Source organism: Amblyraja radiata, chromosome 46 (genome assembly GCF_010909765.2).
Source record: "Amblyraja radiata isolate CabotCenter1 chromosome 46, sAmbRad1.1.pri, whole genome shotgun sequence".
Lineage (NCBI taxonomy): Eukaryota > Metazoa > Chordata > Chondrichthyes > Rajiformes > Rajidae > Amblyraja > Amblyraja radiata.
In genome coordinates, this window is record NC_046001.1 from 186,714 (window position 1) to 207,171 (window position 20,458).

The following is a 20,458-nucleotide window of genomic DNA, read 5'->3' on the forward strand; positions in this document are numbered from 1 at the left end:
CGATACGTGGAATGTGTTTTCACACACACATTCCCTGACCCTCATCTGTGCCTTTATTACTAGACATACCTATTAGAAAACTGTTCACAAGTTATAGGCGTCAAATTAGGCCATTTGGCCCATCGAGTCTACTCCGCCATTCAATCATGGCTGATCTCTGCCACCTAATCCCATGTTCCTGTCTTCTCCCCATAACTCTTGACGCCTAATCAATAACTTGTCTACCTCTGTTGTGGCTGGCTCCTCATCTTCCACCTCTGAAAACTTCATATCATTCAATGTACAGGAAGGAACGGCAGATCCTGGTTTACACTGAAGATAGACACAAAATGCTGGAGTAACTCAGCAGATCAGGCAGCCTAGGAATAGGAGATGTTTTGGGTCGAGACCCTTTCACAAGAAGGGGTCACCTATTCCTTTTCTCCAAAGATGCTGCCTGACCTGCTGAGTTACTCCAGCATTGTGTGTCTATCATGACTTCATTCAAACTCTGCTAACTATATTCTAACTCGCATCAAGTTAGATCACCCAAAATCCCCCAAACTTCATAACCTAAATTAGTCCTCAGTGTAGCTTCTCCTCAGTTCTAAAATTCTTATAATTGAATACACCCCATATCTCTATCTCTAGTGCCGCAATGCTCCAAAATCTCTACCCTGCTCCAATTCGAGCCTTGTCCGTATGCGCAGTTTCCATGACTCTGCTTTCCAGGGCCATGCCTTCAGCTATTGAGGCCATCATGTTACGTATCCCTCCCAAACCTTTCTGCCTATCTTGATTTTCTCTCCTTAAAGTCACTCCTTACAACTTTCCTCTTTGACGAAGGTTTTGTCATCTAACTGAGTGCCTCACTTGGTTTGGCGTCCAATATGTAGTTTGTTTATTTTTATGTGTGGAAAGGAACTGCAGGTGCTGGTTTACACCGAAGATAGACACAAAATGCTGGAGTACCTCAGCAGGACAGGCAGCACCCACACCGTACGACTCTTTCACAAGAAAAACACAAACATCAGAAGCATGATTCAGTTAATAAGCAGGAGGTTTATGGAAATCAGAGGAGAGGATTAAAAATGGTAATGTGGGAGGAACGAAACAAACAATAACACATTGAACTCAAAAACATTTAACATACATCTACAGTGTAATGATTTCACTCAGGGACATGTGATGGGTGCTTCTAAACAGGGGATTGGAGGCGAAGGATCATTTGGGGTTTTGGAACACAAAAAGAGGTTGCAGGTGAAAATTGTTGCTTTTCACCCTGCTACATTTAGATTAAATGAATGATATTAAGCCGAGCTGCTGTTGTTCTTCCACTCAGGAAAAAAGATGACTTTGAGCCTCACGAACTCCACAGGAAGTGTTCTTGGTTCAGACAACTACTTTATTCCAGACGTGCAGACATACACACACACACACACATAGATAGCGGTCTTCAATCACAGATGCAACCACACACAGCCATGCACATCTGCAGTCAATGTTTCAAACACACACAGTCAAATGGTCGCTCATACCAGCTCTTTGTAATTTATGCATGAGCAACATTCTATTATACATTGGCATTTAAAACAATGTCTCTGCTTTGGTACCTTTATAAAATACGCATTTGTTTATGCATTGGCGCTTTTACCTTGTATGCAATGGCAGGGCAATGGTTTACACATTGGCGCTGATACAGCACATGCATTAGCGCTGTTATTTTGTGAGCATTGGCAGCATTTCTTCATACCTGTTGACACCATTCTCTTCTATGCGTTAGCAGGGTTTATATGCCTTGCTGTTTTTATTTGTACTGTGCCCATGGCACATCATTACACCGACCTGTTTAATAATGCATTCTAGTCAATTGGAAAAGACCATGCTGTCATCCAGTCCATTCATATTGCAAAGACCAATCTCACCTCCCAATAATGCCCCACATCCCACAAATGCACACAGACGTTTTTCATCAGATCCTTATATTTTTCGCTCTCTCTCTCTCTCTCTCCCTCCCTCTACCTCTCTCCCTGCCCAACCTTTCCATATCCCTCAAAACTGTTATTTCATACGTTATAACTTTTCCTCTTTCGTTACAAAAGGCACAATGACTTTTCACTTTAGCTTTCATACACTATTTTTTTCTAAAAAGGGGATTTGGCGTCTGAACCATAATCACAATTTACTATGATCAATCTTGTCAATCCTGTTGCAACCTCCAACAAGCTCACCTCAAGATCTCTTCCCTTCCAAGGATGGAAAGCCCAATCTCCATTTTACTTTAAACCTGATTAGCTTCTTCACTGACTATTAGGAGCGCACAGATTATCCCCAATATCTGCACCTGATCCACCACTAACTCATCCTCCCACACTTCAAAAACGTGCAGGTTTGTAGGTTAATTGGCTTCAGTAAAGATTGTAAATTGTCCCTAGTGTGTAGGATAGCGCTGTATCGGTGGGCTAAAGGGGCTGTTTCCGTGCTGTATCTACAAACTAAACTAAACAAACTCACTGAGTTAACAACTTAAAGGTAAAATGACTTGCTTTCTGAAGACATGTCCTCCATACTGTTTCTGAAATGTTACAATTTCCCCAACTAAAGTACCAGCCATGAGGGAGATAACTAATCTAAATTATAGTAACGGAAGATGCAAGAACAGGCTCATGCTGCCATAATACATCTGTATTCATATTAGTCATTGCCATTTGCTTCCTCCACCATTCCCAAAGTTGACAAGCCCATGATGTGTTGCAGCATCAGAAACACCAGTGGCTCTCTCCTACTTCAGCCCACAGACCTCAATGGGTCAATGTAGGTAGACTACTGGCCCAACGAGGCTAGCAAATCTGAATTGGATCCTACATAGAAACATAGAAATTAGGTGCAGGAGTAGGCCATTCGGCCCTTCGAGCCTGCACCATTCGCCATTCAATATGATCATGGCTGATCATCCAACTCAGTATCCCGTACCTGCCTTCTCTCCATACCCTCTGATCCCCTTAGCCACAAGGGCCACATCTAACTCCCTCTTAAATATAGCCAATGAACTGGCCTCGACTACCCTCTGTGGCAGAGAGTTCCAGAGATTCACCACTCTCTGTGTGAAAAAAGTTCTTCTCATCTCGGTTTTAAAGGATTTCCCCCTTATCCTTAAGCTGTGACCCCTTGTCCTGGACTCCCCCAACATCGGGAGCAATCTTCCTGCATCTAGCCTGTCCAACCCATTAAGAATTTTATAAGTTTCTATAAGATCCCCTCTCAATCTCCTAAATTCTAGAGAGTATAAACCAAGTCTATCCAGTCTTTCTTCATAAGACAGTCCTGACATCCCAGGAATCAGTCTGGTGAACCTTCTCTGCACTCCCTCTATGGCAATAATGTCCTTCCTCAGATTTGGAGACCAAAACTGTACGCAATACTCCAGGTGTGGTCTCCCCAAGACCCTGTACAACTGCAGTAGAACCTCCCTGCTCCTATACTCAAATCCTTTTGCTATGAAGAATGTCTTTCCTCAGATTAGGAGACCAAAACTGTACGCAATACTCCAGCTGTGGTCTCACCAAGACCCTGTACAACTGCAGGTGCCTAGTGGCCGTACGCACCTGCACTTGCCAGCAATGAAGACTTGGCTGAAGCAGAGATGGCCCCAGAGCAGGGATTTACCCTGGACCTTTGGCTTTTACACTTGCCGATAGATGAGCCAACTGTGTCATGGTCTCCATTGTCTGGTTTCAAAAAGTTGACTCGATAAATGATGGGAAATTGGAAGGATCCACGGAGAATTAACAGCTACTGGAATCAGAGACGATGGAAACATGGAAAACAGCTCCAGATCTGCCAGGCCACAGAAGCGGGATATCTGATGTACAACAAATTTCGGATTATCACACGTTACTTTTCCAAATTAGTCATTTTCCTAAACAGCTGTTTTCTATCACATTGCACATTTCTGCAGCTTTGCCTCTAATCCCACAACATGACCCCCGATGAACCAAGCCAAACTTTGCATCTTGGTCTTGTATCCCGTATCCACTGACATATTAACTACACGCCGCATCTCATGGAAAAATTGACACGATATTAGGAAAGTGATGAGAAGTTGGTCCGATTGATGGAACTCCAAATAAAAAAAATAAACAGCAAAAGTTATTTTTCAATGCTACAAAAACATAACAGTAAATGCCAATATTCCAATGTTCAACGCAGGAACCGAGATGTTTTCAATTTCTCTTCTAAGCCTCTCAGTTTTGTTTATAAAACTTAATCTAAGTCAAGCTGCACTTATCCAAGTTAAGTTCAGTGTCTGCATAATTTAACAGTTTAAATTTGGTATTATGGCACATTCTCTCTCAGGGCCGGAATGTACAAGTGCAAATCAGCCACATCAGTTGAAAGGTCCGATTTTTCGTGGTTTTTGGATTTCCAGCATCTGCAGTCTTTTTGATTTTCATTTCCCACCAATTGCATTTTCTTCTACAACTTGATAACCGTCATATCCCCTCCAAAAATGAACGTACCTCAAACACTGCTGCATATATCCCCGACTTGTACTAAGCAAGTACCCCCATTGATCTCCATGGACACACGATCCAGCAAGGTTGCTTTTTTTTTATTCTTACTGCTGTTCGAATATACCCAATGGTTGTGTAGCCTTTGTACATGGCCTTCATAGACCTGACAAAGGCTTTGAACTCGGTAGACCGCCAGGATCTTTGGAGCATACTATAATAATAATAATGGATGGGATTTATATCGCGCCTTTCTAATACTCAAGGCGCTTTACATCGCATTATTCATTCACTCCTCAGTCACACTCGGTGGTGGTAAGCTACTTCTGTAGCCACAGCTGCCCTGGGGCAGACTGACGGAAGCGTGGCTGCCAATCTGCGCCTACGGCCCCTCCGACCACCACCAATCACTCACACACATTCACACACATTCACACACAGGCGAAGGTGGGTGAAGTGTCTTGCCCAAGGACACAACGACAGTATGCACTCCAAGCGGGATTCAAACCGGCTACCTTCCGGTTGCCAGCCGAACACTTAGCCCATTGTGCCATCTGTCGTCCCAAAGGTACTATCAAGGTACAGATGTCACGACAAGTATATCAGAATACTGAGGCTTCTACATGATGGCATTGTGCTCAGCAACTGCGGCTCTGAGTCTGAGCCCTTCACTGTGGAAACGGGGGTCAAACAGGGATGCATCATCGCACTCACCCTGTTTGTTGTCTTCATTGCTGCCATACTTCACCACATTGGTGAAGAGCTGCCACAGGGGATCACAATTATCTACAGAACTGACGGTGGGCTCTTCAACCTCAATAGGTTGAAGGTCAAGAGCAAAGTCAGTAACACCGCCATCATGGAGCTTCATTACGCGGACGGCTGAGCCATTGCAGTACACTACACAGAAGGCCTCCAGGACATCCTGAATGCCTTTGCCTAGGCATACAGAGCCATGGGCCTAGCCTTAAATATCAAGAAGACCCAGGCCCTACATCAACCTCCACCCAACCAGCCGTCTACCCAGCCCACTATAAAAGTGGACGACACCACTCATGAAAACGTTGACCACTTCCCCTACCTTGGCAGCATTCTTTCCTCAAAAGCTGACATCGACTATGAGGTCAAACATCGCCCGAGTTGTGCCAGCGGAGACTACGCCAGACTCAGGAAAAGAGTCCTTGAAGAGGTAAGCCATTTAGAACGGAGACGAGGAAACACTTTTTCACACAGAGAGTTGCGAGTCTGTGGAATTCTCTGCCTCAGAGGGCAGTGGAGGCCGATTCACTGGATGTTTTCAAGAGAGATGTAGATTTAGCTCTTTGGGCTAACAGAATCAAAGGACATGGGGAGAAAGCAGGAACGGGGTACTGATTTTGGATAATCAGCTATGATCATATTGAATGGTGGTGCTGGCCCGAAGGGCTGAATGGCCCACTTCTGCACCTATGTTTCTGTGGGATAATATAGAACTAGTGTGAAGGGGTGATCGATGGTCAGCGTGGACTCTGGGCTGAAGGGTCTGTTTCCATGATACAGAGATACAGACCCTTCAGCCCAGAGTCCACGCTGTATCTCTAAACCAAACTAAACTGAACATGCCAATGAAGCGTTATGGGAAACGTCCCAACATTAAAGGTGTTATGTAAATGCAACTAAAATGGTGCTGCATTTTAAAGCTGTACATCTCCATCATGTGAGGGATATATTGGGGCTGAATTCAGCCCACATTATGTCTTGTATATTGTAACATATCCCATTTCTTCCCAATGTTTCCTGGCAGACTCTCCATTGCGCTGTGGGCATGGGAAGAGGAAAACTTTGAGGTCAATTGATTGTGCTTTTGGGCTTTGCTACACAAAAATAAAGAGTCTGACACCTTTGACATCCTGAATATTAACAGATCTGGTTGCAATTTCAGCCTCACTTTTTGACTTTGGCTGAGCTCACCAGATATGAAGATGGAATGTATGGAAAAAATACCATTAGCTAATGGAAAGACTCTGTAGTTTGCAGCTTCTTAATGTAGAACTTGGCATTAGTGCAGTATTTTAAATTAAATAACTCAGATGTACTGTTCTGATACATGGTCCAGAATAGGCAGGGATTTGGGGCAGATGCCAGAGTTCTCATGATCACCATAATTCTTAAACCCATTGAAACACAAAACCCAGTCAATCCATTTCTCACTGGCCTGCCATGCAATCACTTTCCATTAACTTGACACCAATGCAAGCCATCCATACTTATTGCTTCTACCATATTTATAGTCTCTTGAATTGGTCTCACATGCAAGAAGAAAAAAAACATTCTGTGTCAACTGAATTAAACCCTACCATAAATCCCGACAACCTCAATCTGGGCACCGTTCCATCTCTCTATTCTGGTGCACTTCAACCAAATGTCATTTTTTTTCTATTACAAATCTCAAATTGTGGAGTGCAGAGGCAAATAAATAAATGATGGGTCTTTGTCCCAAACATTATGGAGGGCACTGTAACTTGATGTAAGCATGTGATTCAGTGCAGCGTGGAGGAGTAACTACAGTGCAGGACTTAGCATTCTCTTTAAAGTGCATTCTATAATGGCTTTGTTTCACCATTACACTGCCTCCATTATAGAAACATAGAAATTAGGTGCAGGAGTAGAGGCCATTCGGCCCTTCGAGCCTGCACCGCCATTCAATATGATCATGGCTGATCATCCAACTCAGTATCCCGTACCTGCCTTCTCTCCATACCCTCTGATCCCCTTAGCCACAAGGGCCACATCTAACTCCCTCTTAAATATAGCCAATGAACTGGCCTCGACTACCCTCTGTGGCAGAGAGTTCCAGAGATTCACCACTCTCTGTGTGAAAAAAGTTCTTCTCATCTCGGTTTTAAAGGATTTCCCCCTTATCCTTAAGCTGTGACCCCTTGTCCTGGACTTCCCCAACATCGGGAGCAATCTTCTGGTTAGGGTCGGTGTGAGGGTCGGCGGTGGTGGTGGCTGCGCTGCCTGGAAGCAGTGTGAGCAGGGGGTAGCGTGGGTAGCTGAGGCTGTAAGCAACAGGGTGGGCGGTGAGAGCTGGAGGTGGCGTGGGCGGGCAGCCAGCGTTAGGTCTGTCCACTGTAACCAAAATCAGTTCTAAAGAGGTCCGTGAAAGCAAGGGTTTACTGTACCTAGGTAACTGTGACAATAAAGTACCATTAAACACAGAATTCTTTTTGCAAGTGCAAAAGCATATTTTGACGTATTTTGTTAATCGAGAGCAAATCTGTTTTCACTTAAGTCTTCTGACTTTGGAATAAGAAAGTTAATAAAGCTCATGGTATCTCTCGCTCTTTATTTTCTCATTGATGTCATCAGTGCACACGTTAACTTCCCTGCTGGTCACTTCACATCCTGTGGGCTTGTATGAGAAGTTTGACATGGGAGCCCTGAATGAAGCCTACAGCCAGGGCTGTCTACATACGCACTTCCATTCCATACACAGCTAGCTGCTGCCAATGTTTACAAGTGTTTCACTGGTAACTATGGGAACAAACAGAAAACAATTATAGACTTAGGAAGAGACACAGGGGTGGGAACAGATTTCTAATTTTCTTTTCTTCAAGCGTAGAAGCCCTGTCACAACAAAAACCATTGCGAAAGAACTCAAAAGATTGGAAAACGAAGACCTCCAGCATCCTGGCACACAGCACACACAAGACGCTCATTATCCTCAAAACGAGTGACAGAAACCTTGCGGGGCTCTATGTGTTTCATCGAGTAACTGCTGACTCAATACATGTCACTCGAGTTCAGCCTTGTCTTCTGTCTTGTCTTCTGGCCACTTCATTGAGGACCTTTACCCCTGAGGTCAGCATCAGTCCCAAAGGTCAGCACAATGCATCTACATGGAAGCTGGAAAAGACCAGGAACCAGGAGTGTTTTGTCATTTTGCTTCTTCCAATCCTCTGGGCCTGTGTAACGTTGCATCATGTGGGATATGGATGTTGCTCCACATTGCTGCGAGCTGCAGTCGTACCGGTTGAAGGTGGTCTCAATGCTGTTGGGGGGGGGGGGGGGGGGGGGGTCCAGGATTTAGATCGAGTGACAATGAAGGACCAGCAACCATTTTCCATGAGAGAATTTAGTTTAAGCTATACCACCTATTTCCAGTGACTCACGCAATGAATTTGCTGCCATTCACATGGTAATAATGCGAATATCCGAGTTTAATATTTGCTTTATATAATTGTACTATCTTTAGAGATAGTACTTCATCTTCAGAAAGGATTCAGGCACATAGCATTGTAACATTAAGAGACAGACCACCAACTTGGGTATAAACATGGTATACAATATTATTGATAGGCAAAAGGACAAATCACTGAATGGAGAACATATAACCATATAACAATTACAGCACGGAAACAGGCCATCTCGGCCCTACAAGTCCGTGCCGAACACGTATTCTCCCCTAGTCCCACCTGCCTGCACTCATACCATAACCCTCCATTCCCTTCTCATCCATATGCCTATCCAATTTTATATAAGATGCACAGGCATCCCATTTAGTGCCATAGAGTGGTACAGCATGGAAACAGGCCCTTCAGCCCAACTTGCCCACTCCAACCAACATGCCCCATCTACACTAGTCCCATCTGCCAGCATTTAGCTCATATCCTTCTAAACCTTTCCTATTCTTGTCCAAATGTCTTTTAAATGTTGTTATAGAACCAGCCTCAATCACCTCCTCCGGCAGCTCGTTCCATACACCCACCACCCTTTGTGTAAAAAGTTGCCCCTCAGGTTCTTATTAAATTTTCCCCCCTCACTTGAAACCTATGTCCTCTGATTTTCAATTCCCCTATCGGTAAAGGACAGTGCATCCATCCTATCTCCTATCCACCCTATCCATCTATTACTCTCATGTTTCTTTTACCGGGATGAGATGTACAAGACAGCATGGTTTGAAGGAGTAAGTTGGGCTTCACTCCTGGAAGCAGGGTTGGATGTCAAGATAGAGGAAATCAGGATCGTATTCCCCAGTGAGTTGATTTTTATTGTGAAAAGTTATGAAACAAAGGGTCAGCCCATGAAAGGTTTTGGCACGTCTTCTCTTGTCCTTGGAGGAAGGAAATGACATTCAAATACATAGATACATAGACAATAGATGCAGTAGTAGGCCATTCAGCCCTTCGAGCCAGCACCGTCATTCAATGTGATCAACAGTTCATCCCCAATTAACACTGTCAAAAGCAGACTGTACATCACCCACACCAAATCCTGGCATCACATCACTCCAGTCCTCAAACAACTTCACTGGCTTCCCATCTCCCACCGGATCACCTACAAAATCCTGATCCTCACCTACAAAGCCCTCCACCATCTGGCCCCCCCCCATATCTCACTGACCTCCTCTCCCCCTACCGACCCTCACGGTCCCTCAGATCCACATCAGCCGGTCTCCTCTCCATCCACAAGTCCAACCTCCGCAGTTTTGGGGACAGAGCCTTCTCCATGGCAGCTCCCAGGCTCTGGAACTCCCTCCCCCAACTGATCCGCAGTTCCGTGTCCCTCACCATCTTCCAGTCCCGCCTCAAGACCCATCTCTTCACCTCTGCCTATCCTTAGCCCCAAGTCCCCCTCCCTTTTCATCTGTGCATTAATTGCCTCATATTGTGTTTTGAATTGTATTCCGTCTTTACTTTGTGTACTAGTCATGTCTCTACTATTTATTTCATTCCCCTTACATGTTTTTCCTCTACCTGCTCAATTTTTGTAAGGTGTCCTTGAGACTCTTGAAAGGCGCCCATAAATAAAATGTATTATTATTATTATTATCATTGATCTCACTGATGTTTGCTATTCACTAAAGGGCTGCGTTGATGCATGGTTAAGACTCCTCAATTAGCAGCGATGAATGACCATACTTCATTGGTCTGTACACCAATGCAAGCTCCCCTGCCTGTCTAGGAACAGTGCCAAGGATATTATACATTCACAGAAAGGTAATTCACAATCTATTCATTCATGGGCAGAAGTAATACCAAATAAGCCTCGGCTGACACCACTTGATACCAGTAGAAACAAGGAACTGCAGGTTCCCAACTCAGTATCCCATCCCTGCCTTCTCTCCATACCCCCTGATCCCTTTAGCCACAAGGGCCACATCTAACTCCCTCTTAAATATAGCCAATGAACTGTGGCCTCAACTACCTTCTGTGGCAGAGAATTCCACAGATTCACCACTCTCTGTGTGAAAAATGTTTTCCTAATCTCGGTTCTAATAGATTTCCCCCTTATCCTTAAACTGTGACCCCTTGTTCTGGACTTCCCCAACATCGGGAACAATCTTCCTGCATCTAGCCTGTCCAACCCCTTAAGAGATTCACCACTCTCTGTGTAAAAAATGTTTTTCTCATCTCGGTCCTAAAAGATTTCCCCCTTATCCTTAAACTGTGTGTGTGGCCCCTTGTCCTGGACTTCCCCAACATCGGGAACAATCTTCCTGCATCTAGCCTGTCCAACCGCCTTAAGAATTTTGTAAGTTTCTATAAGATCCCCCCTCAATCTTCTGGCCCCTTCTTTAGACTGATTGTGGTGGTCAGAGGGGGGGGGGGGAGAAAGTTTGAAGTGAGGAGGGGCAGTACATAGTCTGCCAAGTAACACATGGATACAGGTCAGGGTTTGTTTTGATGGGCAGATGATTGGCCAAAGAACAGAGATGAACAGACAGATGGTGTGGGACCAAAGGATCAACGCTTTGTGGGACGACAGATGGCACAATGGGCTAAGTGTTCGGCTGGCAACCGGAAGGTAGCCGGTTCGAATCCCGCTTGGAGTGCATACTGTCGTTGTGTCCTTGGGCAAGACACTTCACCCACCTTTGCCTGTGTGTGAATGTGTGTGAGTGCTTGGTGGTGGTCGGAGGGGCCGTAGGCGCAGAATGGCAGCCACGCTTCCGTCAGTCTGCCCCAGGGCAGCTGTGGCTACAGAAGTAGCTTACCACCACCGAGTGTGACTGAGGAGTGAATGAATAATGCGATGTAAAGCGCCTTGAGTATCTAGAAAGGCGCTATATAAATCCCATCCATTATTCATTATTATTTGTGAACTGTGAAGCTACAGGTGGGGTGGAGGGGATGGGGAAGGGAAAGAAGAGGAAAAAGTGTTACCTAAATTACAACAATGAGTACACTACAAATTTGTTAGAAACCACTTTGATGTTGTGGAAACCGTTTTGAATGTAATATATTTTTCGTAAATTGAATGTAAATATCTTTTACGTCTACAGAACAAAATCTGCTACCTGCAGTTCCAATGAAAAGTGTATCGACCGGAAATGCTAACTCTGTTTCTCTCTCTCTCTCTCTCTCTCTCTCTACAGATTCTGCCCGATCTATTGAAGGAACATGGCACTTTCTCTTTGTATTTCAAATGTATCCATTTTTTGCCACACCAATTATTACAAGTTCCCTGTAGATTCAATGCCAAAGTGATTCTGTTGTAATTGCAACATCTCGTCAACAGGTGATGGTGTAGTGTAGGAAGGAACTGCAGATGTTGGTTTAAACCGAAGATAGACACAAAAAGCTGGAGGAACTCAGCGGGACAGGCAGCATCTCTGGAGTGAAGGAATGGGTGACGTTTCGGGTCGAGACCCTACTTCAGACTAGTTAGGGAAAGGGGAAACGAGAGATATAGACGATGATGTGGAGAGATAAAGAACAATGAATGAAAGATATGCAAAAAAGTAACCATGATAAAGTAACAATGATGTCGAGCTCGCTAAGGATTTTGCCACAAGCCTAATTCCCACCAACTGATTATTCTGAAAAGCCAGTGGTGAACATCTGTACTTACTACAAGTGCTGGAGGAACTCAGTGGGACAGGCAGCATCTGTGAAGGGAATGGATAGGTGATGTTTCAGGTCGGGACCCTTCTTCAGACTGAAGAAGAGTCCTGATCCAAAATGTCATCTGTCCATTTCCCTCCACAGAAGCTGACTGACCTGTTGAGTTCCTCCAGCACTTTGTGTTTTGCTCAAGATTCCCTCATCTGCAGTTCCTGTGTCCCCATACTTACTATGCTGACTTAAAGATGCTATTCAATAGTCACTGAACTGATATTAAAAAATATATCTTCTTGCTCATTAGTCTCCTATACCTCTCCCCTTATACTTTAAACCACAAATGTGGTTCCTATTGACAAAAAGCTTTGGCCCAGATTTGCGACATTGATTATTCCAAGCTACAACCACTCCTCTTGTTTCACGAAGGTAAGAGGCTACTTGCAGCTACATGCACACCTCAGTTGCAACAACATTCAGCTCCCAATCAAGCCTGCTACAACTAACCTCAACAACGCAAATCTCAATCTGCTCCCAAAGCCCACAGTTTACAGATTTTCTTTTGAAAAATGGTTTCCTCTTATCTCTTTAAGCTTTGGTTAGATTTTAAAATGTGCCTCAGCGTAGTCCCTACTGCTGAGACCTCTGTTCTGGTTTGTGAATGACCACATATCTCCCTTGCTCCCATCCCTGACACATCTACCTCATATTCTTGACAACGTTCCCAATCTGCTCCATGCCGAACTAATCCAGATTATGCACTGTGTCCATCAACAATGTCCTTTTACTCAGGTATCCTCTCATTACCCACACCCTTCTCCCACTTTCTTCACTTCTACACCCCCCCCACTTGTTATATATTCAAACACTGCATACCTCTTCTCTGTTGTGTCATATATTAAAACGCTTGTCATTAACAATCATCTTCTTTGACTTTTGTGAAAATGTTCCTTCTCCCACCGAGAGATCCACTTGCTTGAAACACCATCAGAAGGTGTTGTGGATCCGTTTACATAGCAGGGGTGTGCATTTGGGAAGAAGAGAATGAGTCGATATAATAATAATAATAATAATGATGGATGGGATTTATATAGCGCCTTTCTAATACTCAAGGCGCTTTACATCGCATTATTCATTCACTCCTCAGTCACACTCGGTGGTGGTAAGCTATTTCTGTAGCCACAGCTGCCCTGGGGCAGACTGACGGAAGCGTGGCTGCCAATCTGCGCCTACGGCCCCTCCGACCACCACCAATCACTCACACACATTCACACACAGGCAAAGGTGGGTGAAGTGTCTTGCCCAAGGACACAACGACAGTATGCACTCCAAGCGGGATTCGAACCGGCTACCTTCCGGTCGCCAGCCGAACACTTAGCCCATTGTGCCATCTGTCGTCCCGAGTAATCACCAAACACAGTGCATTATTGACATTGCGATTCAAAGGGGCAAACACCAGATACTACCCCAGACCTGATAACAGTTATAGAAAGTGGCTCAGACTCCCCAAACTGTGAGAATAGTTTCATACCTGCATGATAGGCCACAGACCCTCGACTCCAGCCAGGGTGACGATTTTTGGGGTAATCCTAAAAGGGAAATGGAAAGTTATCAAATTCTTTGTCAATGTATTTTCTCCAGGGCAGGTGGGGGAGAGGGTGAGGGGGAGGGAGCAATGATCCTGGCCATCGACGTACAGACATTGGGAGCTGTTTGACATCAAGAATGAATGGCATCCCTACAGATTGATTTTCATGGGCTCAATGTACAAAAAATTGGCTTCTTTGTGAGAATCATGGAGCTGCACAAGACAGACACAAGCCTCTCGGCTCAATGTGCTCATGCGACCACAGTACAGGTTAGATGTAGAGTGAAACTCCCCTGACGCTGTTCCATCATCTGCTCCCACGACAGGAGTCTCATCGGTTAGATACAGAGTAAAGGTCTCTCTACATGGTCACATTTATGTGTTCCCAGGAATGGCATGATTTGGATAAATAACCCCTCTCATATTCCTCGGGAAGGGATACCGTAAGCCAGATACAAAGTAAAGCTCCCTCTGCACTGGAGACATAAGAGACCACACATGCTGGAATCTTGAACGGGAACAAAGTGCTGGATGAACTCAGCGGGTTAGGCAGAATCTGTGGAGGGAAATGGACAGGCGGCTTTTTGCATCGGGATCATTCCTCATTCGCTTTTTCCCCTCTATACTGTCCCATCTATCATTCAAAGAGTAAGCGCTGTACAGGATACACAAGGCGTTAAATGTCCGTAATCTGTCCCAGCAGAGCACAAGCAATTCTGCCATGTATTAGTGTGGCATGTTCCATTACCCAAGTCCGTGGCCTGAATTCTACCATCAGTGGTACCGTAAATCTTCCCACATTACCATTTGTCCACTGTGCTGTTCCTTTTATCTTTCAATAGTTTGAATACAGATACAATCTCAAGACCTCGACCTGCCTCAAAAGCCAGGGACTCAACAAATGTATTAAGTGACATCAACTAAGCAAACATGGAAACCAATGTAGTATTCTGAGCAGTATCTTTGTTCTGCCCCCGCAAGTCTGAGCAAAACTGGAAATTGAATTATCAGAGCTTAAGAAAGGCAACTGGGAGTACGAACTGGGAATCATAGAGCAATTAGCATAAGATCTATTGCCAGCAAATTAGCCTGGCCTATAATTAGCAGTAGTACGACTGTATGCCTTGGAAATTTTCAATGATCAGTGGTTGTAAAAAGTGGGTCATGTTTGGATGACATTTTTGAAAAAGCAACTAAAGACCCAGCAACAGCTTCTTGCCCCTGTTATCAGGCTCCTGAACAGTCCGTCCATAATAGACACAAAATACTGCATAACTCAGCGGGACAGGCAGCATCTCTGGAGAGAAGGAATGGGTGACTTTTCAGGTTGAGGCCCTTCTTCAGACTCTGACGTTTAAACCAGCATGTGCAGTTCCTTCCTACAGAGTCCTTCCATAAGCTAGGGTACTGTCCAATTCACCCCCACCCCGTTGCGGACATTGGACTTTGTCGATGGAACTGATGAGCTACAATGCTGAGAACTATATTCTGCACTCGGTAACTTCCAATTTGTTCAATCTATTGTACATAAAAGATAGAACAAGTCCTTCGGCCCACAATGTGCCAAGCATAATGCCAAGACCATCTCTTATCTACCTGCACATGATCCATATCCCTCCATATCCATGTGCCTATCCAAAATCCTCTCAAATGCCACTATCATATCTGCCTCCACCACCACCCCTGGCAGCACGTTCCACGCACTTATTCTGTGTAAAAAAAAACTTGCTCCGCACATCTCCTTTAAACTTTACCCCTCTCATCTAAACGCTATGCCGAGAATTTTACGTTTCCATCCTGGGAAAAAGGTTCTGACTCCACAGTATTGTACTCTATTGTCTACACGAGCAGTGGTTCCCAACCTTTTTTAGCTCCTGGCCCCCTTGGGATCTTTTAATTTTTCTGTGCCCCCCCCCCCCCCGACATTATTAGCGGAAAAAAAGTACTTCAATATTTATAATACCTCCCATAAAAATATCAGTCTATTAATTGCATAAATATTCTCTTTTATTCTATTCCACAAACATCAAAAATATTTCAACTACATAGGTTTAAATTGATTAGAACTAAAATTTAGAAGGCACCAGGGAGATAGCTCTGTGGCCCCCTTCATTGAACCTGTGGCCCCCTAAATCCCAAAATATTTCTGTGCCCCCCCCCTGAAATTTCTGTGGCTCCCCTGTGGCCCCAGGTTGGGAATCACTGGTCTAGAGTATTGTACTGTCTACAGTAGTGTACTACCATTGTACTCAAGTTTGACGATTGTATTTATGTATAGTATTATCTGATTTGCTTAGATAGCGTTCAAAACAAAGCCTTGCATTGCACCTCTGCACGTGACAATAATCAACCTAAACCAAACGTAGTGGACAGAGGGATTTGTATGGACATTACATATGTAGATCTCCAGAATAATTTGGTCAGGTTCTCCATCAGAAATTGTTCACTGAACTATTCACTGTATTTTTACAGGTTTTGTTTTACACAGAGAGTGGTCACACTCCCAGAATCCAAATCATTGATGTAGATGACAAACAGTAACGGACCCAGCACCGAACCTTGAGGCACAACACTAGCCACAGGACTCCAGTCCGTGAAGCAACCTTCCACCATCACCCTCTGCTTCCTTCCTTGGAGACCATTTGTTAGATCTAACCTTCCAGAGCAGCCTTAATCCTACCCGCCAGAGCTATCTCCTGGCCCCTTTTGCCCTTCTGATCTCCTTTTTCAGTTTATTCCTTAGTTCCCGAAACTCCTCCAGGGATGCACTTGATCCCAGCTGCCTATACCTGTCCCATGCATCCTTCTTGTTTATGACCAATGCCTCAATTTCCCATGTCAGCCAAGCTTCCTTACGTTTGCCTGCTTTGCCCTCCACTCTAATGGGGACGTACATATCCTGAGCTTTCTTCAGTACACTTTTAAAAACATCCCACTTGACTGGGTGGTAGTAGAGTTAGGTCCGCTAGTGGTGTTCAAGAGGCGTTTGGATAGGAACATGGATACAGGGACTGGAGGGATATGGATCATGTGCAGGCAGAGATTAGCGTATCGTGGAATCATGTTCACCGCAGACATTGTGGACCAAAGGGCATGTTTATGTGCTGTACTGATCTATGTTCTATGCAATGGATTAGAAAATCATCTATGCAACTTTGCCAAGGACAGAAAGGTAGGTGCCACTGTGTGTGGTGTATAGCATTAATAGATTAAGCATCCTTCAAGATGGCAGCGGCGGCAGGCAGAGGAAACGATCGATGCCGGTGAGCAGGCTGGGGTGCGAGGTGAGGGACGATGTGTTCACGAGACGGTGTCGAGGAGGCGTTGGAGTGAGTCGGTGGAGTAGGCCGCTGGAGGCCCCGCAGCAGCCTGGGGCTCAAGTAGATCGGGTGCCGCTCCAAGACGCCAAGAGCACAGATTGGATGCAGCCTGCAGCGGCAGGAAGCGGTGGCGAAGAACATCGACAACATCGCCTGGCCAGGCCGACCCTGCAAATCCAACCCACTGCCGGCACCAGGAGAAGGGGCATTTATGGGCAAGTTTAGACTCTAACATTTTTAAAAACTTTGGGCTTGCAGGGTACAAGATGGTGCTGGAAATGTGGCGACTCTTGTGTAAGGACTCAGTGTGTAGACTCTTGTACAAGTATGATTGTGTCTGATGTATAGTAGAATTGTCACCAAATTGTTTGCAAAAACAAGAATGTCACTGTACTTAGGTACATGTGTCACTAAAGTACCATTGAAATAGGCACGCCCACCACGACAAGTGGAAATCAATCCAGGTAAATGCGAGGTCAGATTCTTTGTACGTGAAAAGGATAGAACAGAGCACTTTCTAAATGAAGAGCTGAAAGCAGTAGCGGTCTAAAGACATTTAGAGGGCTTTGTACATTGAAATATCATGGGGAGGTGCACAACACAATGACATAAGAGTAATGAAATGCTGGCGTTCGGCTTTAGCAGATGAAAGTACAGGGAACAGATGCTATCTTACAGCTATATAAAGCCCACACCTGGAGTATGTAGAGCAGTATTGGGCATCACATGTTAAGAAATATCAATTGGCCCTGGAGAGATTGCACTGTGGATTGCCAGAATGATACACAAACTCCAGGGTTTAAATTATCAAGAAAGATTATACTACATAAGGCTGCACTCCATGCAATTGGAAACTGAAGTGGTGATTCAATTGGAATTATCTGGATTTACTTTAGGCTTTATAGATACAGCACACAAATAGGTCCTTGAGCCCATCGAGTCTTCGCCAATACACCCCATACACACCAGCATTATCCTATTATCCAAGGTCAATTTAACATTTTACCAAAGCCAATTAACCGACAAGCCTGTTTGTCATTGGAGTATGGGAGGAAACCGGATAGTAAAGGGAAATGATGGGAAAGGCCGAGATAAAATATTTCCAATGGGTGGGAAATATAGGATATGAGAACTTCGTCTAAAAATCAGGGCCAGACCCTCTAGGGAGCAAGGTCAGCAAACCCTGACACACAAAGGATGGAATAAGTTTGGCATAGTCTTTCATAAATGGCATTTGATGCTTGATCCATTGTTGATTTTATCTAAGACTAGACCAAGGGGGATCTGTTGGGTCCCGTCCCCTTGTGGGGGGTGGGGGCGACCTTCGGCGTTACACACACATTAACCACCCCCCACATGGGGGGGCAGAGAGGGAGGGGGGCCGAGGCAGAGAGGGGGGGGCAGAGAGGGGGGGGGCAGAGTGGGAGGGCCTGGCCACGTAACTCGCAGCTCGTGGAAAACAGTGCCCCTGCGCGTTGAAAATTCTGCGCAGCTTGCCGCGAGGAGCAAAGGCATTGTAGCGGCATCCAGCTCGCTTCAGCACGTTAGATTTTAAAAAGATGTCAGATTGGTGAACAATTTTAGTAAATACCTCGGGAAATGAGGAATCAAATTTTCAGATGAGGGGATTTTTGAAATCTTGAGGTAAATATCTACTGGAATATGTAAAAATGTCACCGTTACATCGTCGTGTTTTCGAGGAGATGTGAATCGCATGTGAAAACACACACACACACATCCAAGACCAGAGTTTTAATAGTTATATGATATAATGATATTAGATCATTGCTAATCAAAAGTTATGAATGGATTTGGGGAAAGGTTGGGAATATAATGAGATGGATCATAGATCCACCATGATCTCATTGCATGATGCAACAATATTCCTCAGTTCACGTTTCAAATGATGACATTTAAATTCATTAATAATTGCTCCTTTTAGATTATGAGACAACACCCGTGATTACAGCAGCTATGGTTTCTTTGTTGACTGTTAAAAATCAAAACACACTGACGATAATTAAGACACTCCCCTCTATTATTTTTTTTAAAAAGCTTCTGATCCACTTTAGGGAAAAAATAATGACCTTTCATAGTTGCTTCCAAAATTTCAGAAAATCCCAAAGTCTTTTGCAGTCAATGAAGTACTATTTTAAAGTGAACGCCTAAACAGTTGGCATGGTGGCACAGTGGTAGAGTCGCAATACAGCGCCAGAGACCCGGGTTCCATCTCGACTGGGACGACAGATGGCACAATGGGCTAAGTGTTCGGCTGGCAACCGGAAGGTAGCCAGTTCGAATCCCGCTTGGAGTGCATACTGTCGTTGTGTCCTTGGGCAAGACACTTCACCCACCTTTGCCTGTGTGTGTGGATGTAATTATGTGAAGCACTTTGGGGTCAATGCAAGTTGACTAAAAATGTGCTATATAAATAAAGAAATTTAATTTTACGTTCTCCCCATGACCACGTGGGTTTTCCCCGGGTGCTCCGGTTTCCTCCCACACTCCAAAGCAGGTTTGTAGGTTAATTGGCTTCAGTAAAGATTGTAGATTGTCCCTTGTGTGTAGGATAGTGCTAGTGTGCGGGAATCACTGGTCGGCGCGGACTCAGTGGGTCAAAGGGCCAGTTTCTACCTAAACTAAACTACATTTAGAGTGTTTTAGGAAACATGGTGACCAATTTACATACGATCAGCAGCCATAATGTGATAAAGCACAGCCCAAAGGGCTCTGGTCGAAAGATAAATATTGGCTCAGATACCAACAACATCACTTTTCTTTAAAACAGTGTCATGGGTTCTTTAGAGTGCACCCGCATAGTACAAGGGGCCTCATTTAAACAGCTCCTTGAAATGATGAATGAATTGTGTGTTGACCCGTGTAAATGTGTGAACCAATAATGTTTCTAAAAGAAAAACACGAGCCAACATTTTCCATTTTTCAGTTCAGTTGGTAACTGAAGCATAGAAGGCAGAATGTGGCCTCTCAAACTAAAGACCGTCATGTGAGAATTGGAAGGTGCTTCTGTTGGTGCAGGGTGAATTAGGCAAGGCAACTTTAATTGTTGCTAATTAAAGTTGCCTTGCCTAATTAAAGTTGCCTTGCCTAATTAAAGTTGCCTTGCCTAATTCACCCCCCCCCCCCCTTACAATCAGTTTGAAGAAGGGTCCTCAAAACGTCACCTGTTCACGTTCTCCAGAGATGGTGCCTGAAACTCCAGTGCTTTGAGTTTGTTTT

General features: G+C 44.5%; 1 protein-coding gene across 4 annotated transcripts in view; it reads right to left on the reverse strand.

Annotated features, from left to right (window-relative positions):
* spryd3 (SPRY domain containing 3) overlaps positions 1–20,458 on the reverse strand; it is an 82,137-nt gene that overhangs the window by 5,136 nt on the left and 56,543 nt on the right. For all 4 annotated transcript variants that reach the window (XM_033015435.1, XM_033015436.1, XM_033015433.1 and 1 more), the window contains one exon: positions 13,845–13,902. In XM_033015435.1, the coding sequence (XP_032871326.1) occupies positions 13,845–13,902 (58 nt within the window). The remainder of the gene's footprint in view (positions 1–13,844; positions 13,903–20,458) is intronic.